Below are 24,821 nucleotides of genomic sequence, written 5' to 3'. Positions count from 1 at the left end.
CAAGTTAGATGTCTTTCTAGAGAAGTATTTGCTTGTTTAGCCTATGCTTTATCATATGTAACCTATGTTAGTATGGATACTATGGAAATATTGTAAAGAAAGTAAAAAAAAAAAACACCCAAACATTTTTTTTAATCTATTCATAGAATGAGAAGTATCTTCTCACTAGTAGGAATCTCATTTGGGAACTTGTGAAATTAATGCCTGGACATGAAAGCCATATCTCCAGTGGGACAGAAACACAAAATTACAGCTCTTGTGATGAGCATCCCAACACAATTCTCCAGTTAAAGGTGAAGTAATGAATAATTAAAATTTCATTAAGAAGCAATGGCAAAATTCTCTTTCTTTCTTCATCCATCAACAGCACATAGTGGGCCACATTGAAACTTTTTCACTTTTGCCATCTGTAGCTTGATGTAAATCAAATAACATCAGTAGAATAACGTTTTCACTGGTATGTTAAGAAACCCTCAATAAAGAGAGGATCCCTTCCAAAATGCATGCACACATTCTTTGCCCCTAAAAAAGGTAAACTACTTAACAGAAGAGATGATATTAACCTGGCAAATACATTGAGCTATAATGTTAAAATGGGGACTTTCAGCACTTTGTTTGTTGTGGCATTGGCATAAAGGTATTTAACATAATAGGCATGCATGATGGAATTGGCCTGTCTGAACCCATTCCAAGGGATTATCCTTGTCTTCATCACTTTTTATTCAAATGGCACAATTCCTTAGCTTCTGCTAAGTGCCATACAGAGTTTACTTAGAAGATCCCATTGTGTATGGCTTAATATTTGCTTGACAACATCTGACTTGGGAAAGCAGATTTAGTATCTCTACTTTTATATGGCTAAACTTTTCCCAAGACTTGGAGAAGAATGACTTACAGAAAGCTTGATTAGGATAATTGTTTGGAAAGTTTTCAGAGCTGAATGTACTGTTTGGCTCCCACAGTTCAACTGGACCTCCACAGTCAGCTGAAAAAGAAAACATTTCAAACCCATAATTAACCTATTGTCTTACTTTTGCCTTCCATTGTATCAAAGATAATTTAGAAAAAAAAAAATTCTGAAGAGGATATTCAAGCTAACTTCATCACTGTAAGGGTTCAGTTACAGTGTCATTAATATAAAGCTTGAACGGTGAGTTGTTAGAAGCCAACACTGATAAGGACACAGCATTGAGGAAAAAACACGTGTAAGAATTTCACTGTCCTTATTAGTTATAGTGTCAAAGTCAGACCTGCTGACACATACAATCGATGCATAGTGTTATGTACAGCTATAGTCCATATATTGCTGTTTGTGAAGTGCTAGTGCCCAGGTACACAACTGTATTCACGGTGGTGCTATGAGAAGTCTTTGCCATGTAGCTAGGTGAAGGACACAGGCTGTCCTTCCTTTGGTGATTATTGTTCTGGAAGCTGTGCATATGACAGAAAATATGAAGAAAAAAAGGTGCGATACAGTCAACTGTATAATTTAATAGGAGATTATTATAAAAGGTAGAAAATGTCAAAGAAAGAGGGAAAGCTGTTCCCACTCTCCCACCCTCCCAAATATAACCTATTTATGCAGTTGACTTGTATGCCTTGCTTATTACCCGATTGATCTTGCAGCATTAGCAGAGATACTCAAGTATAAAGCCCATTTTGTCATCTAGAAAATAAACTTTATATCAAAAACACCCTTACACTGTTAGATTTCATCAGCAGGACCCCAAAAACTTTTACACTTAAACCGTGTAAATGGTCAAAGTACCCATTTTTTTTTTCTTTGAAAAAACTGCTCGAGTAAGAAAGGTCTTTATCATAAACTTGTATATGTACTTATATATAAAAATGAACAAAATTTAAAAGCAAATATTGTAGATATGTATATACACAGATGTAAACATTCACACACATAGACATATCCAACAGTACATTACATATTCAATATTATCTTTCAATATATAGTTTAGGTGGTGGTTTACATCCAAAATATGTCAGCTTCATATTCAAAATCTTTACTTCATGTTAAGAAATCTTATTTCTTTTCATTTCAGCTTTACCATAAGAATGAATTTTGGTGTGTTCCCTCTTCTGTTGTTTGCAATTACTTTATTCAAAAATAAACAGGGCTCCTCCACCTGCTTCAGGAAATAGAAGTTAAAACAGAAGAAATCTATCTTTTTTATTTTCCTTTGTTGCAGTTTTATTCTTTGAATTAGATTTTATATTTTTAACTTTCAGACTTTGGCTAAACTTTTAACGCTCACCCCCTTATAGCTCAAATTTTGCGTTTCATTATGTCTGTCCATATTGCACACTCTGAGCCACTTGCCTGGGGACTAGGGACATAATCTACAAGTCCTACTGAGTTTGCCCAATTGAATCCCACTGGGAGGAAGCCCCACTAAAAACAAGAGAGATTCTCATGACAGCCATCTTCTAGAACTTTCTATTTCACAAAATTACTCCTGGTAAGAAAAGCCAAACTCTCCAAAAGGAAAAGGAACTGTTAACAATCGCACACTGACCACCAAGCATAATATGATTTAGCTGTATGGCTCACAGTGAGGACTACTTTCTGTAAATACCATTAAAAACAAATATAGACTACACTGGCTTTTTTTATGGCACATTACCGCACGTACAAACAGACACACAACTACTGTAAAGTTGCATGAAAAATACATGATTCTTAGACATATCGTCTGCTGATCAAAACCAACTTTCTTAATAGCAGAGTAGGGGCAACTTATGGTGAAATCTGATCTGGTGTTAACTACAAGGCACATTAGTAATGGTCTTTGTTCTCCTGCACTGAAAAATGATGGAAGTAATTGATTTTACTCATGTCTGGAAAAACTGTTTTAAAAATTTCCAGTGATCTTTAAACACAAACTTATGTGGAGTTATTTGTATATCTGTCACTCGTTAGAGAACCAAATAGCAATCAGCACCAATAAACTTGGTCCTTTCATTGAGCATAACAGATAATTTTCTCAACACTGTAGAAAATATATGACATATTCATAAAATAATCCTCTGTGCTTTGTCCAAAACATTAATTTATATCGACATACACATCTTAAGTGTGGAATCTACGCTGTAATTTCCACACTGTTTGTGTTAAAAGACAAGTTATAAATCAATACGAAGATGAAAGCAATCCAGTTTAGATGAAAGTGTAAGGCTGACAGTTTTCTGCAAAAGACAAAAGCAAATCCAGCTTCCCTATCCCACCACCAAAATATATTTTTTTTATTATTCCATAAGCTTTTGTGGCAGTGTGAATGATGCCAGTGCCTCTTACCGAAGCTCTAAGTCTAGCAAAAGAAATTGGCTCAGCTCAGATTCTTTCATCTTTTGTTTACAGACATGACATTTGTAGTGAAAACAAGTGTTAGTAAGCTCATACCATATCTATCAAAGTAATTTCAGACTTCTTTGAAGATGATTGATAACATATTCACTTTCTTTTCAGCAGGTTACAGACAGCATATGCCTAGCATGCCTCAACAAATTTATGCAAAAGTTTAGGTTTTTTACCCAGCAACAGCTTAGACTGTTCTTTTGTATCATATTGAAGGACAATATGGATCCTCTCTAACCTGTTTCATAAATAGTTCTATGCCACATGACCAGATCCTTTTTTTGAATATTAAAACTTCATCGCCATATTTTGGGTAGACATCTATAATTTGAATGATATTTCTTTGGTATTTTCACAGCAGCACTAAGCTACTATTTACCACAGAGTCACTCTACCACTAATCATTAGACCAGGGGTCCTCAATCCGGCCCCCGGTATTTACAGACACACCCCCCCCCCCCCCCCCGGGGTTGGGGGGGGAAACCAAGCAGCCGCAGATCTGCCACTTCATCCGCGCGCCAGCCCCCTGTTTAAAAAGTTTGAGGACCCCTGCTTTAGACTGATGCTAACTTGTGAGGTGTGTTTACCAACAGCACCTGAATGATGGCTGGAGGTGGCAGACATCAGCACCTCTCCACAGTATTACTTTAGTGAAAATTACAATCGAATTCCGAAATTCACTTTGGTAAATTATAACTGAAATTACTAGTGTTATTAAAATTTAATGTTGCTGACAGAGACATGTTCTTGAACTTTATCTCCCTGTGTCTCAGGATGGAGCTCTAAAACAAAATTTTGCTCTTATAGTTAGAAGGTTTTGTTTTCTTACCTGGCCTAATGTGGTAGATTTAGAAGTGATAGATTTCATAGGATGACAACATTAGTACATAGTGCTTCAACATAAATACAACTCAAACAGTCTTTTTCTATTAAATTTAGACCATTTTTATTTACTATATGATGTCAAGAGGGCAACTAGCTGTGCCTTGTGACAGTAAATCTAATAGCACACACTCCTGGAACATGCTCAGTTTGTTTTAATGATTTGAAGCCATCTGTGAATAGATCTTTTGTAAAAATCTCTTTTTTTCCAAAAGGTTCATGGCTCTTTCACAATAATTTATAAAGCCCTATCAAATATTTTAATTATTTTTTTCTGTGAGACCTATTCATATTTGTACCAGGTTTTGCTATGAATGCGCATGGACCTGGTTAACATCATATGCAATCTTCATTTTTCATGTACATTTTCTGGATTTATAATGATGTGTACAGGTACTTTTCATATTTTTCTCAGTGAGATTTTTCTAAGTATCTCTGTGAAACTGTAATGTTTTGAGGATGCTTAAATCTCTCCGCTTTCCTCTAAAAGACTCTGCAACATGATAGGTCTGCATCAGGCTGTACAACCTGTCTGAGTAAGTGCATATGCACTATAGGTAGTGATGTTTCATGTTTCATTAACTTCTACTTGGAGAAGATTCAAAAATGTGCAAATAAAAACAACCCTTTTCCAGTTTCCCACTGAACCTGGGACTTAGATGAGGTGCCAAGAAGGCAGTAAGACCAAATGAGCTAAGGCACCATCAAGCAGGAAAAAAGCCCCATCCATTACTATTAACCGCAAGCACTTATAATTTTTGCCTTACCACAAACAGTAGAGTTAGCAAAGGCAAAATTGAAGGTATTAGGCTTAGATTTTGACACATTCTATGATTTATGCAAATATTGAAACCTCTCATTAGATTAGGGAGTGGAAAGAGTTCATTGATACGGGTTTTTTTGTCTACTCATTACCTGAGCTGCTGACTGTCCTGCCTTTCTGTTTCCCTATTTAAATTTTTGTTGAAACAAATATCGCTTCACATTGGAAAGAACTCATTCATTCTGAGCCTTGTTCCAGGTAATACCTCCATTTTGGGTATTAGACACTCATATTGTGCTCCATTCTTAAACCATTATGGCACAAATAGATTAATTCCCCTAAATAGGGGAGTTTTCGGTGGGCATGTGTTCTCACAGCTTGAATTTTTACTGTTGAGACCTCTACTGATATTATTACGTGACTTTGCTCATTCCCTTATTCCCCAGCTACATTACTTATAATTTCAAATACAGTGGTTATAATTTTAATTCTCCTTCTTCTTCCTCCCCCCTTCAGTGGCTTCCTGGAAGCTTTACTAATTAAAGCTTTTAGAGGAAAATTCTGAATTCTTTAATTATCCTTCATTCTTTCAAGTACTCATAGCTTAAACTGTGAATCTACCAGTTCTGTTGCTATCAACAGAGTCATGGGCAGGGAACCTGTTCCCTAGTACGCTATCCTGAAAATAATTTTATAATGGTGAAGAAAGATTTTTATAAAAGTGAAAGCTGCAAATTCTGAATCACTCATACACAAGTACAGTAATAGGAAATGGCAATCAACTGTAATATAGTGTTTACTTACTAGGAGCTGAAGGAACAGTAGTAACAGGTGGAATCGCAGTTGGCTCTATATACATACTTTCATTACACTTTCCCTTTGTCAGGCCAATGTCATCCAAGGCAATATCACTGGGACCACGCTTTTTAAAGGCATCAAAAATAACCTGAAGTTCATGAAAAAAAAGTATAGAATTTTATAATTTAATGAAATATTTTTCAGCTTCCTATACTGAACCATTGTGTCATCCTTCTTGAATGCTCCTATGTCCACTGTAATTTATGCTGGTGCTATACTCAGAGGAGGGCATCAGGGATGAGACAGAATTCCTCACAAAACAAAACAGCACTATGTAAACCAAGTGCCTTATTCTAAAGATGCAGGAACTTCTTTGTATAAATTATGAACATAATTTAAAGCTATTAAATAACTTTACCTTTTATATATAAATATATGTAACTTTTGAAACACAAATACTGTATCACTCCCCAGTCCAAACTTCTCCTGATCTACGGGCATATCTTCATGAAAAATTGGAATTAATCTTTCATGAAAATTGGAATTGTTATTGTACTTTAATATCCACACATTTAAAGCAATCCTGCCGTCAAGGAAGTTGTGCTGGTGAAATATAAGTAAGTATAGCACTCTTCCTGACATAATAAAACACACATTTGCTGAGAATCAGATTCAGCCAGGTCACAGATGCACTTACTTCCTCAAGTGGTAAATGTATCTTTCTGGCAGTGTTTTTGCATGAATCAAAACTATTATAGCAGGACAAGCTATCCCAAATACCTATAAAAAGAAGTTTCAGTGGGGAGTTGCTGAGGGAAACGCCTAACATAAGTCTCCTCCTTTTGTTTACAGATAAAAGTCAGGTCAGTTAACCATGTGGCACCAGCAAGTGCCTGGAACACACTTCCAATGAATTATTCTGTAATAAGTTAGTGAAAACACTTCTTCAGAATAAGAAGTTATTTAATTTAAATCTTCTCAAGTCTTAGTGCCTCATATACTCGCTCTTGCGTTTTAAACTCCACATCAGGTTTTGATAGGCTTTGAACACCCTTGTTTTGTGGAAAGCTCTCTTTCATGATAACATTGATTATCCCATGACAATGTTAAGGTTTTCTGTTTTCTAAAATAATAACACTTTAAATTCCAGAGTAGGGAAGGGGATGGTGTGACAATTCAAATGGGGACTCTTGTCTTCTACATGTTAATATTTATTTGATGACATGCATTAGTAAATAGTACTAGATATTATCTTTGGATCTGTGGATCACTGGGTTCATTTGGCAGAAAAAACGGATGTCAGTTTAGCTAAAAAAAAAAAAAAAAAAGAACTAGCAGTTTACAAACCTTAAAATCAGATGTTTCATTTAAAGTTACTTGTCCATAATGCCAGTTGTTTCCATAGTTTCCTTCTTTCTGGAAAATGATCTTTTCCAAACCATGCTTATTACTTACACTAACTCTTAAACGATAAACATTAGTACCGTACATGAAATACCTAGAGGGGAAAGAACAATTTTAGAATAAAGTGAAATTTCATGAAAAAATATCAAGCTTTTTACTTTATAAAATATTTTATGGAACAAGGGCTAATTTGTATATGAAAAGAAAAAGAATCATATGTTTAGATTACACCTAAGTTTTACTTGGTTATTTGCTAAGCTTTCTGCAGAAGCCTAGTTAAGCTTCACAACAAAAAACATTTCAGGGATTCTTAACATAATTTCTGTATAGAGAGGAATATTGGATGCAAGGTGAAAAATAAAATAAATTAAAGCTACCTGAAAGAATCAAACCTTTAAAGGAGCCAAACTTTCAGACCTGAAATTGAAACCAATCATGGAATTCCAAACAGAAGCAGGCTTCTGTTGCTGGCATACTGACTTGGATTAATATTATATATGAAAGCAAGCTATTTGGTTTTGGTTTTATTCTTAAACAAAGTGTATGTTTAGGAATTATGTAAGGATACCAAAAGCTAAGACAAGATGAATCTGAAGAGTTCAAAGGCAAACTCAGAATCCGAACTCTCTCTTCTCTGAATCCAAGTCCTATGGGTGTTGAAATATAAAATCCTGCAGGATAATGACCACATTTTAGTCAGTACAAAATTACTGATTTGTATTTTTAATGAGAATTTTTACATTAAAAATAATATCAAGCACAGTCAGTGTTGCATGACAGAAGATTCCTGACACAATAAACGTGAATGATTATATTCATCAGTCAATGACACATTAAAATCAACTTGTAAGCTTGCAGACGCTCCTCAGAACTAGACATGAAATAGGTCCTTTTGAAGTCAGTGGGAGATCTGCCTTTTATTTGGTGAAGGCAGTGATTCACCTGATTAATTTCTACTTAGTTTATAAAAATGTCTTCCTGTTTGACATTTCTTATGATTTTGCAGAAAAAAAACCTGACATTTTTATAATTTTTATCCACATAATAATGGGAAATATGAGTTGCATTTTGAGGGTGGTGAGAGAATGACTACATGAATATTTTATAGCAAGGTGAAGCATTATAAACAAGCAAAATACATGATTTGGGGAAACTGGGCTTTTAGCTTTTTCTAAGTTAATCCTTGTAGCTGGGAATTTGGACTTCATGTTCCCATATAGAAATATAACATGAGGCCAGCCTACAGAGGCATTGTATCACAAGAAAAGCAAAATTTGGCAGAGTTTGAAGTCCTGAAATAAAATTCTTAGTCTATTGAAATAATATCTGTAATTTTAGATTTTATTCTATCTAATACATATATTTGCAAATATTATATTCATAGAATCTACAAATAATTATAAATATAATTATATAATATAGATTATATACACACTATATTCTGTTATTTATACTTCTAGATTAGCTAGCTTTTTCATGTGGGAGGTTAAAGTACCTGAAAATTACTCTAAAATCTAAATCAGACCTTTCATTTCCTATGTTGACTTAGAAAGCATGCATTAAAATATACATGGTGTCTAGTTTTGAGAAAATGAGCATAGCATTGTTTTTCAGAAAAGGTTTTCACATAGTGAAAATGACAGTTCTCTGTCTTCGTTTCATCAGTTCTCTGAGTATTCAGAATAAGTTGCTGAGTATGTATTAAGTCCTTTGCTTTCAAAGAGCATCAAAACAAAACTACATTCTCATGGAATGTATGTAGTAGCTAGATATTAATGATGCAGCTCATGTTTTTACTTCAAACACATGTTGTAGAAGTTTGAATATTCAATACATTAGCAATATTACATATAGCAACATTACGTATGTCAGCTTAGATCTAGAATAGTGAAGCAGAGCACCTAAAATAAATTAACATTTCAAGTGAGCTAGACATCTTTGTCAAGTATTTTATTAAACAAATTTTACATTCTTTCATCTGATTTGTATTTCTAAGTAACAAGCGGAAAGACAAAACAGTGTTCTGAAGATTGTTTAGAAAATGTGCATTTACTCAGAGAGAGGTGGATAATTTCTATCCAATAACATGATAAATAATATTTTTCTTTTCCCGGAAGTAACTTGTTAAAACTTAATTTGTGTTTTCCAGTTATTCATCACTGAATAAGTTTTGTATAAGTCTTGCATATAATACATATAACCACTGCAAAATCTAAATTATATTAATTAATTTTAGCTGGACTGAAGAATCAGCTGAGAGATTGACTGATTTTCCTGCTGAAGAAAAAAAACCACTTTTGGAGTCTAATTCTGGGATAAGCATTCATGATATACATTCCAGATCTGATTCCTATCAATATTGACTCTTTTTATATAATCAACTCTTCCAATTAAGTTGGTTTGCTATAGCAGTTGCTGGAGTGTTTGTATGTTTTGTACATGTGTTGAAAATTAGTGTGTCTGGTGTGTGATTCTAACTGGGGACACAGATGCCCAGCAGGTCCACTTCATGTAAAACCAAAATTATTTTGTGATGACCATGCAGATGTCACCAGTAGATAGGGATTAAATAGAAGCAATTCCATTAAAATGTACCTATACATGTTTTTTTCCCTTAAGGTAAGCATGCAGTTATTTGACCTATAGTACTGTTGCGTAACAGAGATTCCTTTCTCAGGTAAGGCACCTATCTATATTAATATTTTAAAATAACTATAGTAATAGCATTGAAACTTTTCAATACCTCACACTTTAATAACTTCATATATTTCTTTACTACTTCTTTTAGTTTTGATGTATTTCTACAAGATGGCAATTAGTAGCATAAAACATTTTGTCTGGTAGCTCTTAACATATTTTTATGGCAGAATAAAATTACATCCTATTAATACAGTATGAAGAATCCATTGTACATCGGTTTAACATAAGCTGAATCAAACTTTTCCTTTAATCTGCAAACAACTTCTGTTTGATCTTACCTGACATGTTGCCAAATGTATGATCAAAATCAGGACCACTCATAAAGGGAAAGGTAGGACCCTGAACTCTTTCCCAGTTTGAATCATCATCTAAATCTTGTATCCAGTAACAAAAGCCATCTTCAAAAGTGCAATTGACTTTCTCATAATCTGTGAATAAGAACCTCTAGTAAATAAAAATGGTAGAGACATTTTTTCAGAACTACAAAGGAGTGACAAATAATACAAATGTTTAAATATGCTTTAAAACTGGAGCCCACAGTAACTCAATTTCCTCTTCTATGCAATGCAACATAACTACTGAAATAAACGTGACATTTATACTTATTAACAGAACACTATTGCTGAAGATGGCCCTACATGCTTTTACACTCATTCACCAACCTTCTAACCTTTTTTTTTTTTTTATCCTTCACCAGTAATGTGGTGGAGGAATAAGAGAGGACCCCTTGCATAGCTAACACTCAGGGCTAACCCTGCCCTTTTCCTGTTTTCTCTGCCAAGGTCTGGATTGCTCCAGCTGGAAAAGTACCAGGGATGCCCTTTTCCTTGTCCTCCTTTGCTCCTTCTTTGCTCATATTTGCTGCCACATTCTCATCACTTCTCATGAAATTTTGCTCGGGGTCTTTTCATAGCACCCTGAAGTACAGGTCAGCCTCCAGCAAGGGCTTCCACATATCAAGGGTTTGATTGCACTCTGGATGCTTCCTGCAGCATATCCCTTCCCAGTCACATCCCCTATTCACATCCTGCTCAAAATTTAGCAGCTGAAGAACCCTTCACATGTCCAAACTGCATCTGATTTTTTTTTTCTGATTACCAAAGAACACCAATGCATGACTCATATTGCTGAATTTTGTTGTCACTGTAGGTTTTATTGCATCTTTTTCCAATGCCTATTTACTGAAGAGGTATTTTCCTGTATGTTAGTTCTACCATTTGGGACTACTGCTTGTGGCAATGAGTTAGGACATCAGAAACTCTGGAGAGCAGGTACTGTCAGGTGATCAAAGAATAATGATTAGTATCAGTGATTGATTCAACAGTATTCACAGGTGAACAAACTAGCTGAAAGGTATCTGATGGAGATATGGCCAGAGTTTTACTCTTATTTAAACCGATTAACTTTGTAAGGCATCATCCTACCACTAGATATAGGCCTGTAAACCTGTGGACAGTTTTACTGAAATCAATGATTTGATCTTTAAAATAGGATGAAATTTCTCCAAGTCAATCTAGCTAGTGGACTGAGGCCAGAAAATACTGCTTCCCTTTTCATCTACATTTTATCGAACTGAAAACATAATTTCACCAAACTTTAGGGATAACAAACAAATACAGACAGAAGAAAAGAACACTTACTCTTTAGTTCATTTGCATTAAATGTAGTGTATGTTGCATTAAAGCCATTGTAATTTTCAGAAGAAGAATCAGATATAAACTGTGCTGTAGCCTCATGAGAAAAAATGTAAATATTCTCAGGATTAGTCCCTGACAGAGAAGCTGAGAAAAAATAAAGAATAATACAGTCAGAAAGAAAACAATCCCGTGCACATTAAAATCTCCAGTGCTGTTACAAAAATACTGTGGATTAGCTTTTTGAGTCTTAAAAAATGCTTTCCCTCTTGTACTATGGTCCTGCCTACAATAGCTTCAAAACCCTGAAGGCATTTAGCTGTTTGGCTGCCATATAAGTATTCTGCACATGCCATCTCTCATATCCATCAATACGGGTATCAGCTAGTGGAGAAATGCCTATTATAGTACACATATTTAATACTATAATCTTCATAACCATGCTTATTATGCTATCAATGTTCTCAAAACTCACAGCTATGCACTCTGAAACTAGAATCACAGTATTGATTACATATTTTTGTTACAAATACTTACTCTCACAGTTTAACAATTAGCACATATACTTACAGATAATGAAAGAGTAAAGAAACTGTGAAATTACATAGGAATTTCATTTTGTGATGTAGACATGAAGCATACGGTGCAGGAACAATTGTAATGATTCAAGAAGTGACTGGACAGTGTGCTAAATCATCTAGGCTCCCTTTTCCATGAAAGGTTAGACCAGAGGACCTTTCATGGCCCCTTCCAGCCTGAGCAGTTCTATGATTCTATCTAAATCTAAATTTGGACTTTGAATTTTAAAATAATTTAAATTCACTTATATAATTTCCATATGTGTGAAATGAGAGGATTGATACAAGTAATCGTAAATAGTTTCTCCTCCACCTAAAGCTGCTATGATGCCAGGCAATGACAGTTAGAATAATGACTGTATTCAGGGTAAAGAAAACCCTGAATTCCTCACTGTTCTGTGAAAGTTTATGCCTCCTCTCTTTCTCTTCTCCTTGCCCAGTTTTGTTCAGATAGAGAGACTTTACTTTTCGGAAGAGGAGCTCTTTACCTACTCGTAATAATATATATTTGAAACAGTGCCATTATGGAAAGACAATGGGCATCATCTTTCACATTTTAATTACATGTGCATTATTTTCCTTCCTCATTCCCAGGTTCTTTTAGTTAAGTGGAGAGTCTTAATCTGGAAATGTCTTGTAGTCCTTCTTTCCTCTACATGTGGCATTTCTAATAGTTGGAAATCTATCCCTCAAATTGCACAGGTTTAAGCAATCCACTGGACAGTCTGACATTGTCTTTGTGGTATCACTGGTCAGCCCCACAGCAGTCCTTAAAAACATGGCAAGTTAATCGTTTCTGCAGAGAACATTATTGAAGCAATCACATCTAAACTGAAATTCCAAAGGGGACGTCAAATTCAAAGCAGTACTGAAAAAGCAGAATTTCTCCATTCTTTATTTTATGAGTCTTACTTTTCTAATTCCCATTCCCTCTCTGCTTCCAAAAATAAGGATAAATAATAAAATATCTTTCTGACTTATCTCTATATATTTATCTTCAAGTATATGTCTTCTGACTCTGATGAAATTCAGCTGGATAGACTAGGCCTTGTGAAAAATGGCCAAAATCCCCGTTTTCCAGAAGAGAATATAGAGACAGAGAATCAATACTTCAAGGTCTGAGGAAAGCAATGCCATGCTTGTAACGAATTCCAGTAAGCAACATAGTACTTTTCCCAACGCTTTTCAGTTTGGATGCTTTCATTTTATGTTACAGGACCTTCTGACAGTATATTTTCAATGAAACATGGACCCCACAACACCATGGCTCTAGTCAAGTTATCAAGATTGTTCAAATAGGATCTTAAAAAAAAAAAGCCAGAGATTTCTTAATACATTAGGGAAGCATTTTTTGGTCACTTTATAAAAGTAGATATGTATATCAAGATCAGTTACCTAAAGAGTAAATTTACAGATGCATTCTTCCACTTAAACATATGCATTCAGTTTTTGTCACTTAAAAGTACTTATTTTACCACTTAAATCGTATTAATGAAAATAATATCAGCTGAAAAATAACCTTACCTCTTAAGGTCTTGTTTTGTCCTATACCTTCAAAAATATTTAAATAGTCCTCATACTGCTGTGTATCAAAAGAAGTGAAGTTCAGTTTAATGGATAACCCTTGAGGCACTCTAAGATAACAAGAGAAAAATAAACCTCAAAAATGAAAGTAATGTTCTAGTAATATTTTTTGACTGTAGTAAACTCATTACGTGCTTGAATGATGTTAAGTTCAGAAACAATGTGAAATTACATTCATCAAGATAATTAATCAAGATGACCTATTTGGCTGACTTCTAGTTTGTAAAATTACCAAAGGAATAGAGCATAAACCTTTTGTAACTGTGCAAGTACTCACTTACTCACTGGAGTTAAGTACATTTTAGGAACTGAATCTTCTAAAACTCTAGAATGAGATATTCAGACGAACAGTTTTTTGCGGTTTTTTTTTCTCTTTCTTTGCATCTTATTAGTTTACAGTTACTTTTTAATACGTTACTAATAGATAACATAACACTGCTCAGCTGAATTTCCTAAAGTCAGAGGAATAGTAAAGTAACATGGTATCAATATGAATAGCAAGACAGCAAAATCTGTCCCCTGAAAGTCCAAAATAATGTCTTTTATGACAGAAACAGGATTTGCATAAAGATTTGAGGATTGCAGATCCATTGTTTGGGAACATGTTATCAAACCTAACCATCATCCAGTAAGATTAATAACAAAAGGCACTTTAATTAAAGTGCAAAAAATGCTGGGTTTTGTTTTGCTGCAGTTATGTATGTTCTTTCAGTAATCTGTATCTAAGTAGTTCTCCCATTGCTTTCCACCAAACATATAGGGTAGTCTGAATTCTAAAACTCTACTATCAAAATCAGTTTAGCTTCGTATACCACTATTTATTGTTTTCAGGAATTGAGACACACGATGAAGATCACTTTTCAACAGCAACCTGCTGATGCTTATCAGTACTGATTAGTAAATATTTCAATATTTGCATTTGCCTTTGTGTGTGTTATATATTTCTCCCTAAGAAAAAAACAAAAAATATCCTTGGTTTTAAAAGAGTAAAACATAGTTGAAAGGTAATCTTTCTTTCAGGAAGCTAATCTTGCAAGGAAATATTGAGCATACTGCTTTTACTTTTAAAAGGAGAGGAAACTACATCTTCGTTTGGAGAAGAGTTAAATGGGGTGAAAATGTAAAACCTTTTCTTAAAGGTAATGGGGAAATATTTCTAGGCAAAGAAAGGCAGAAGAGAAATCAAATCTTGGATATATTATAGGGTGACTTTTAACACATTTTTATAGGGATAATACAAATCATAGGGCAAAATGTCTCTCATTATGTACTGGAAAACTCAAAAGGTTCCCTCATAAAAACAATTCTGTTCAAAAGGGAGACAAACTTTGGCACCACATTGAATTTTTCAGGCCTTTACTGTCAGTGTTGCCAGTTTTTTTTAAAGCAGATACTTGGAAAATAAAACCATATAATTATTTTTGTCATTGGTTGATCTGTAATTACACAGATCTGCAGCACGTCCTGTATTATTTGCAATTACTCATGATTCTTTTCAAAATTAAACTTCTGTTAGCTACATAGCTGATACAGATATCTACCTAATACAGTGTTCCTTGCAGCCATAGCAGCATTTGAAGCAAAATTAACAGCTTAGAAGGAAGTAGTGTCTTGAGACATAACTGTTCATCATGCTCAAATTCTGCAACACCATAAACTGAGGAACAAGTCAGGTCTAAATTCTCAAGGATACAATCTTGTGCATTTACTGTGACACACCTGTATTTTAAAACTGGGTGCAGCCAGCAATTATTGGTGAATAGTGTTGCTGAAGATAAGAAGAAACTAATATACTAAACAGAAAGAAAACCATTACTTTTTCCTGAAATTTCATGGTGAAGACCAAAGTCCTGAACAAACTTAAAGGCTAGCACTTTCAAAGGAGCACTGGGAATAAGAAATCCAAATCTTATCCAGTTTTATAGGCATTTCCTTAATCTTCTTTGAAACTCTTTTACCAATTTAACACTTCTTAGAATCAAAGAACAGCCATTATTACAAGGACATAATAAGAATTGCTGTCCTTCAAAGCAGTAACTTCTGAATTGGCAGTCATTGTAGGAGCTTCAACTTGCAATCATCTCACTTATTTTAGATGTGTACTTTAATATGAGATTTATCACGTACTATGGCTGTCTTTTTTTCTCCCTGGCCTATCAAGTGGACCTAGAATGTCAAAGTCAAATAGCTGTCCCTCCCTGTGGGTATGTATCCTTGATTAAACAAATTCCACTTCTTGTGCTTAGGGCTTAAAAGGCATTTGGTGCTGTTATGTCAAATAATATTCATGTTTTTTAAAAACATATTCCTACATGACTTAGGCGCATGGGTTCTATTAACTCCAAGATGAAATGTGTACCCATAAATTATAAGGCAATTCTTGAAAATTCTGTCTGTTAGTAACAGTAATATAATATAAAAACATTACCTGGTGACTAGTATCTACTGTAATACTTTGAAACACATATCTTGCAAGTATTTTATGTGATTTATTTTGAGCTTATAAATATGTTCCTGTGCATGCATATTATAAACAAGATGTATCAAAATAATACCAAAGAATTTTTGCAAATGGGAAAATTATTGATATACTTACGGGTTTTAGGCATACAACTTTGTTTTTTTTTTAAAAAAAAGTTACATAAATACAAAGGAGAAAATGCTATTACATATTTTTTATGCTGGAGTATTGGAGAATAGAAATGGCAAAAAGCTGATGTACAGGAAATAATATCACCTCATAATTAAAAAAAATGTTAGGTAGAAAATTATTGGAAAATGGCTTACAGTATAATCCATTGGCAAACGATATTTGCATTATACGGTTTTGGATAATTCATAGAGTGAAAAAAACCAGAGGAATCAGTCAACATAAATTTTCCATCACAAACCGCAGCTGTAAAGATATAATGAAGAACATTTGTCAAAATGCCATTTGAAAAACAGAATCAGAACCAAAATAAGGGTGACCTTAGGTACTGGTTTATGTGGATTACTTTGGAAATTCTTGGTAAGCATCAATGGGAAGACAAAGTAAACACTACCAACTCCCACTTCTAATTCCTATGACTATTTGATCTCAAAGTACTTTATGAGAAGAAAAGCAGTACAGATAATTCATTTTTAAATTAGAGACAATCCAACTAATCCAAACTAGTCCAAACAATTTAAACTCAACAGTTGGATTCAACTAATCCAACTCTCTTTCCTTCATTTTATATTGTACATTGGTAGGGAAACAGGATCTTGCCTTAACAGTTCTTATCTACAGCTACTTTAAATCAGGAAACTGTGTTTGCACTACCAGAAACAATTTGATATCATGTGAATAAAAGTAAGAAGGGATATGGCTCACTATTTCTACCTCCATTTTTATGAGCTTTCTAGTTCCTTGCCTTATATATTACAAAGTACTCAAAGAGATAAGTGGATAGCCTAAGTTTCCAGCCAGCTATCGAATTCATTCATCTGACGTAAATGTCATCCATCATAACATATTTTTTCAGAAAGCTTTTGTTAGTTTTGTTCCCTTTATGCTGCTATTCCATCCTATGCATGTTCTTCAGTTTAAATTTTTTTAAAAGGTATTTTAACCTCAGCAAGATTGGAAATGCTTATTCATGTAGAGTTTTTTATTTCAGCAGATACTGAAGCATTGTTGAAGCTTTTGCTGCATCTCTTGAACTTCATGGTAGGAATCTGTCTGATGGTTTTCATTCAGTTTTTCAGAAAGCATGATATAGCTTTCAAATAAGGATCAAATCAGTCCCATACATGATTATCTGGAGGGGTAAGGACAAATTCATCAATTTGAGACAGGTAATCAGAAATTAGATAGAGCTTTTCATTAACATCAGAAATGAAATCATACCTATAATGACTATCCAAATTATGAATAATCAATCATATTGAAAATTAAATGGAAATTTTATTGAGCGTAGTCCTCCTCTGGGAATTTATATGTAAAATGATAAATCAGGACTCCTTGTCTGTTCATTTTATATGCGTAAAATTCTTTCTTTCTACCACTAGCAAACACAACATAAAAATTAAGCTTTATTTCAGACAGGCTCAGGCACACACTATTAATAAAGACTGTGCAGAATGAACTTCACTAACAATGATATGTTTAATGCATAAGCTGGAATAGAAACATATTCCCTTTTGCAATCTTTATGGCCTTTGAGAGGAAAACAGAACACACAAGATTTTAAACAGATAGACAAAAAAGGTCCATGAATGAAAGAGTTACTATTTGTATTACATTTGTAACAGAATAGGCTACACCTTTAGAGTGGGGTATTGGTATAGAAGTAATTTTTCTGTCCATTTTAATTCATGTGCTTCCTGTCCTTACTAATGGACTAATATTTACAACCATTTCCCATTGGAAAGAATCAAATCAGTGTGAGAAGGAAAGTGCCCAGCTTGTTATTAATGAAATGTGCAAAAAAGTGGTACTGTTAACAAGGGGTTAGCAAGACACATCCTGATCTAAAAAGGAGTTCAGAACACTGGCAGAAATAAAAAAAAAGATAGATCATACTGTTTTAATAAAATTAATGACAGAAGTTTGTTCTTGTCAACAATTAATTTATGTTCTTATTCCCTTTTATTTGATTCTTCTTATCTCTTAAGATACAGTGAGTAACTTGAAACGGGACAGAAAGATTCAGACAAAAGTCCTTAAGTTGCTTATCCACAGCCTGGCAATAGTCAGTGCTCAGTATCAGGCATGAGCATGAGGACAGCTGGGACTACTTCCCTGAAGAACCTCCCAGTGCTTCCGCATTGCAGGGAGGAGGCAGATGTCAAAGGAAGGCAGGATCACAGAAATCATTACATTTCTGTCTCCTTCTGGAGCCCTCAGAAAAGCCTCAATTGTTCTCCTAATAAGACAGGTGACACCTTTTGTAGGAACCACTTTCACTGCTCCCCAACATGCATCTTGCTGTCCATTTCTATTCACTTGATGTTGCATACAGAGCTCATTAGGAGGGCTTAATCCTGTTATCCTTGAATTGCAGGGACAATCTCCCCAGACTGGTCAGATCAAGCCCACATATTTTACTTGACAGGACCTTTCTCTGCCAAGGGCAGTACATTACTTCCTGGCTTACGTATGATTAAACTCCCTCAGTACTGTAGTGATGCTGTGAGGTAGGTAATCACAAAATGTTAGTGTAGCCATATAATAACCACAAAGACAATCTGCAGAGAGAAACACCTCCTGGGATCAGCCTCCAGCCTCCCTTGCCTTACACTTACATGCTACATGGCTGCTTTTCAGCAATGCCAGCCATTATTAATAGATGCTGTTCAGACATTCATATTTCTCTAGAGAACCTTTTATTGAAATTGCTGACTATATTTTTGTAATGCCTTTTGTCACTGCACTGCATTGCAGGGCCAGAAAGAAACCTTTCAAGGCATTTTTAATCAATAAAACAAAGCAAACAAATAAACCCCGCAAAAATAAAGGGTGTTCAGTTGCCTGAATCTCTACTGAAAATGTGAGATTTTACCGAATTCTGTCTAATGCAGGAAGAGACTATTAAAATTCACCCTTATATCCTATATTTTAAAGCCACTATCATATTCTAAAATCAGAAATACTAGAGGGAATAATGAGAAAGATGAAAATGAAAGATGAAGTTGTTTAAAAGGCAGCAACTGTTTTGTGAAAAGCACTTGTAGCATGAATTATTAATTGGCCGTAAATCTCATTGTGAAACTCTGAAGCACTTCTGAAAATCTAGACAATTTTAGCTTTTATATGACTGTATTAAATTACTCTAGGGGTGGGACATAAGTGAAAAATCAAATAGGTAGAGAAATTGGCAGGTATCCCCAATGTGCATATGGCTTATTGCCACTCATTGTACTAGTTTTGGAAAGTCTACTAAGAAACCTAAATATATGAATTTGTAAAAGCTCTGAGGTTTTGGATGGAAAGTTTTAAGACTGAAAACGTAACATAAGAGTAATGAAGCAACAGTTTGTCCTCCAGGCAGAATTGTATTTCTGTAAGGTTATAAGCTGAAACTGCTAAACGAATGGTAACAATGAATTTCTTGGAAATACCATGCATCAGTGAAGACGAACAGGGGCAAATCATCCAACTCCCTGAAGTGGACTGTAACTATAACTAGTTTCCTTATGACATTCTGTGTATTTTTACTTGTATGCACATTCCTGAAATTTTCAGCTCAGTTGTGCATATTCTTTAGTGACTGTTAAAACTGAGTAAGAAATAATATCCTCAGTTACAAAGGAGCAGGACATTCACAACTCATATTTGGTAGAGGCTCAGGGAGAGATGCAAATCGGAACCAAAAGCTGTGTGCATAAGAGGCTATGCCTACGCTGAAAAACTCTAGTCAAACACAATGTATAACTTAAGCCACTGTGTAGTTTCCAGGGCACAGCTGAGTCATATCTACATAGCTTCAACTGCATGTAGCTGAGCTTACTTTTGTTTGTATACACATGTATGAATACCACTTAAATTCTGTCCTATATAACAGGTTTGGCTGTAATATCTTTAACAAAATGTGAGCAAAACTTGTAAACTCAGAACTAATCATTCATAGTAACTAAAAAGCATTTATTTTGATGAGATGTGTAAGACTACTTTTTAACTATAAGGATCTGCATTTTTATTTAGCTATATCTAAAATAAAATAAAATAAAACAAAAGAAACAACCCAAACAAAATCCATGTCTCAAAATAACAGTATAATGGTAGAAATGAATGACTGAATCACTCTTTGTGGTTGTGCTAGCTCAATGTTTGCTATGGAGCAAAGGCCTAACTGAGGCTTCTGTTTTACTCAGCTGTAGAGGGACTTGCTCAAAGTCCACCATTGTTGCAATCTAGCTGGATGCAGCTGTTATGCTGAAGAGACATCTGGATATGTTTCAGTGGATATTCTACTGAAGTATTTTGATGGCTGTCTTTCCCCAAAAGTTCAGCTAAATCTCCCTTCTGAGTTCACCTTTTTTTTTCTGGCAAAAATTCCACTTCTGACAGAAGGGGTCAGCATGTCACCAGCCTTCAGGAATCAGGCTTGAAGATTCTTGAAAAAAACCCTGGTCTTTTACTTGCTGGTTTGTTTTTAAACCAGAGCCCAGCATTTTACATGTTTCTTAAAGCTCAGACCAGACTGCCTCCACCACTATTCTCGGGAAAGCTCAGAAAGCTGTTCTCACAGCAGAAGGGAAATAAGCTTTCCAGATTTCTAGTAACTAATTCTACATTTAAAAAACAAACAAACAAAAGGCTTAGGGAGTTAATTGCTCCAACTTTTCCTAAAACATTTGCAAAGTTCTCTTTGCAAGAGAACTTTAAAGACTTTTAACTGAGAGTTGAGACTGTAAAGAGCAATGAAGACATTGACTTGCATGTCTCCCTACAAAAAAGCTGCACACACACTTTGGTAAGAGGCAACGTAGTCAGACTTCTTAGTACAATTTCACAGTGTTCACTGCTACATGGAGCAGTGGTTGCTCTGCACAAAAAAGTGCTCAGGGAAACTGGACAGTCTGATTAAGGCAAACTCACTCACTGGCACTGAAGGATAAAAACTTTTTCCATTAAAAAACAATCGGGTTTCAGGTTTGTAAGATTTTCACAGAATCACAGAAGGGCTGAGGTTAGAGTAGGGACCTCTGGAGGCCATCTGATCCAACTCCCTACTCAAGCGAGGTCCACCTAGAGCTGGGTTGCCCAAATTTTCACGTCATGATCCTGCATCCCCAATGTGCTGCCAGCAACTCAAAACATTTTCTGTCAGTCATACAAATGCTCCCATTCCCTAGTACTTGCTGTAGTGAGGTGCAGGTGGGTGGCCAACAGAGTTAGAGCTCCTGCCAGGGCTCTGGCAGCAGTCACACGCACCTGCCCCAGCTGCAAAATGCTGCCACTGCCTTCCCTCCACCCTGTCCCACCCCATTTAAGTTTCTGGATGTACAATATCAACTTATCTGAGTGTACACAGTAACCTGGGAAAAGCTGTTTGTAGTGATGTATGATGATATTCTTATTGCTGGAATCAAAAGAGGAACCTCTTTTTTGATTCCAGATAGGCCACTACATGGTTTCTGATACTAGGTAATGTGACTTCATAGCTGTATAGGGTCATAATTTTAACTTATTTGGAAAGAATATAATTCGATATTACTGGTGTGTAACTTAATATAAAATGTCTATATTATTTTGTAATTTAGATAATATTTATTTACAGCATTAATATTTATACAGCAAAAAGTATGTTTACATTATTTTATATTAATATAGGCATATTGTAATATTTCTTTACTATTTATCAAACATATTACTCATTAATGAGAATTTTAAAGAAAATTGTTTCCATTTACAATATAAAAATTATAAGACTCACTCGTATTATTTTTAGTAGAATTGATTTGGACTTCACTGTGCATTTCATTGGCTATAGACTATTTACAAACTACTGACAAGTTTAAGTATGTTTAAAAAGACTAATTTATAGAGGTTTACATTCTTACCACATTTTTTTTCAGATTCATCTGAACCATCTGGGCAGTCCAAGACTCCATCACAAAATAAATCTTTTCTAATGCAGGTTACACCATCATCACAAAGTTCAGCAGGTGACAAACACTCAGCTGAAATAATAAGGACAATAGCAATAACAGCACAGCAGTAATGCAGTTTCACCACAAAGGAAAATTGACTTACCTCTGGTTACTTTAGCACAAATCAAATCAACCACTCTACTGTGCTTTTTACAAAACTGCATTTTTAGAAGCCTGGAATACGATGCCACATACTAAAAAGATAAATTTGCCATAGAATGGAGGAAGTTCTCAGAAGTGACATGTTTTTTTAACCTCAGTTTGAAGTAGGGCTAAAAGAAATTTTTCATGAATTCCGATTTCCTTCCTCTACCCAAATAAACTACTTTATGCAACATAATAAATGACATTTTCCAATTTCTTACGCTTGAATAACATGAGAAAACTGTACTTTGATTTAAATAACAGTGAAAAGTCTCTGGTTTTGGTTGAATCCAGTTCTTCAAGTTCAACACATCGCAATGTTGCGTTCATGATGCTAAAGAATCTCATTTTCTAACCAGCATATCTTGAAAATGAAAGCCTTTAAGACTGGATTTTGAAATCAGGAATATCAAAAATCCTATTCTTTTCATATTTACAAATAAAATTTATAAGTTAACAACAATTTTCTGCAAAAAATTACATGATTAGATCCTTAAAACTGTAGAATCCACTAACAGTGTTTTCCTAGAGCATAAATGCTCATCTACTGTGAACATGCTCTTTTAGTCTTTAGGTGGTTTTGGTATTAGACATCTGTAGAATTCAAGTAGTCCTATGAAAGTGAAGAAAAACATGCAGCTAAAATAAGCTTTGGAAAACTACTAATTTCAAAGTTCTTGAAAATTGCATTGAATTGTATGGAAACTGTTCAACTAGCACTATTCACATAGTTCCTTCAGGAAATGCTTACTGGAAAAGGTCAACATTTCTTATGCAAGAAGGAAAACTATTGATTTGTAAAATTGATCTTCAGCCTTTAACCATTATTGCTTGAATTATTTTTTCATAAAACTGTTAGTTCTGTAACCAGATTAAGCAAACACTTGTATGATATTTTAATGTATATCAGTGTAAGTGACAAAGACTGAAATTGGTTTGGATGTATTGTAACATTTCAAAGTGCTTTACAGAACACCTTCAGTATTAGCGATGGAGACTGTAAAGAAGAAGAGCTGCCATTTTGCATCCAACTGGTAACTGGAACAAACCAATTATACTTCAGTCAAGCATTGAAAGTGATACAGTGCTGATGAATGAATTGGCACAGATGAACAGAGATGAAACTGCATTCTAGACCCAGAACAAACCCCCAATCAATAATCTAGGAATATGTTTTGCATAAGCCCAATACGAAAGAAAACATTGTTTAAATGTACGATCAATTTTAGCTTTAGTCTACAACTCAGAAAACTAAACGGCATTGCCACCTACTGGATAGAAATAAATTAACATTTTCTAATAAAATGACTTTTTTTAAAAAAACAACCCAGCAAATTACCCTAAATTGCAATGTAATTGCTATACTCAACTAAAAAATGGCAGTAAATGCATTAGACCCATTTGAAAATGCTTATAAATGTCATATATATTTCACCATTTCATAAGGCTAGGGGAGGTTTTCAAAGATTCAAACAGCTTTGGCTTTCTGTCCATGGAAGTCATGTGAGAGTTTGCTAAAAGTTGCTTGGGTTATTTTTTTTTCCAAAAAGCCTCAAGAAATAATAGGAAACAAAACCAAGCAATCAGCATGACTGTCAATATATACACCAGTATACACAACACATATACCATTTTTCTACAATATACAGTCTTAGAAGTCCCTTCTCTTTGAAGATGTCTTGTTAGTCAAATCAAATGGAAACCCACATATCATCGATTAGTAGGAATGGGATACGAGAACTGAATGATGCCAGAAGAGGCTGTATGCAAACAGCGTTAACTCTAAGATCTCAGACTGTTTCATATTACTTCCCTGCTTCTCCCCAGTAGTAACCTACCTACAGTTGTTGAGGCCTTGCTTGTGATGACTTGTCCTGGACCTAGGAAAACACAACCCAGGGTTAAAACTCTACTTGCTGTCTGGGAGCACTGCAGTTGCTTGGGCAGAACTAAGCAGCAGCTAGTCTGCTCTTATACTTGCATTATTTGTTGTATCCCCAAACCCCATCTTAGGTAATGATATGGTAATGCCAGCTTGAAAGGCTTGATCCTGAAGGCCAAATGTCACAATAAACAAGAAAAATAATGTGGAACCCAAGTGTATTTTCAGTCATATTCCTTTAACTTTAGTGACATGCTTTTAAATAATTTCAAAAGACTCTTAGAGTTGTTTAGGTTTTTTTTTCACTAAAATAACAGCAATGCTTTCCTGTCTTCTCCTGGTATGTTAAAATTCTGACCTGAAGTTGGTGTCAGGGAGCTTGTAATTAGACTCACGGGATCTGTGGAAACACGACAAGTTAAGACAACTTTAATATTAGTACTAAAAGTTGTATGTAGATTTTCTT

The 24,821-nt window shown here is 34.8% G+C and overlaps 1 protein-coding gene across 1 annotated transcript in view; it reads right to left on the bottom strand.

Moving 5' to 3' along the window:
• The window catches only part of TMPRSS15 (transmembrane serine protease 15), a 323,388-nt gene that overhangs the window by 22,613 nt on the left and 275,954 nt on the right, over window positions 1-24,821 (bottom strand). Inside the window, exons 8-16 of the mRNA XM_080377677.1 lie at window positions 22,240-22,434; window positions 16,498-16,606; window positions 13,651-13,760; window positions 11,555-11,695; window positions 10,193-10,342; window positions 7,783-7,885; window positions 7,158-7,308; window positions 5,817-5,958; window positions 896-985 (exon numbers count right to left, since the gene is read on the bottom strand). Of these exons, the coding sequence (XP_080233803.1) occupies window positions 896-985; window positions 5,817-5,958; window positions 7,158-7,308; window positions 7,783-7,885; window positions 10,193-10,342; window positions 11,555-11,695; window positions 13,651-13,760; window positions 16,498-16,606; window positions 22,240-22,434 (1,191 nt within the window). The remainder of the gene's footprint in view (window positions 1-895; window positions 986-5,816; window positions 5,959-7,157; window positions 7,309-7,782; window positions 7,886-10,192; window positions 10,343-11,554; window positions 11,696-13,650; window positions 13,761-16,497; window positions 16,607-22,239; window positions 22,435-24,821) is intronic.

This window comes from Falco punctatus, assembly GCF_963210335.1.
Source record: "Falco punctatus genome assembly, chromosome: 2".
NCBI lineage: Eukaryota > Metazoa > Chordata > Aves > Falconiformes > Falconidae > Falco > Falco punctatus.
Note: the sequence above shows the minus strand (reverse complement) of the source record. Positions and strands in the feature narration are given on the sequence as shown.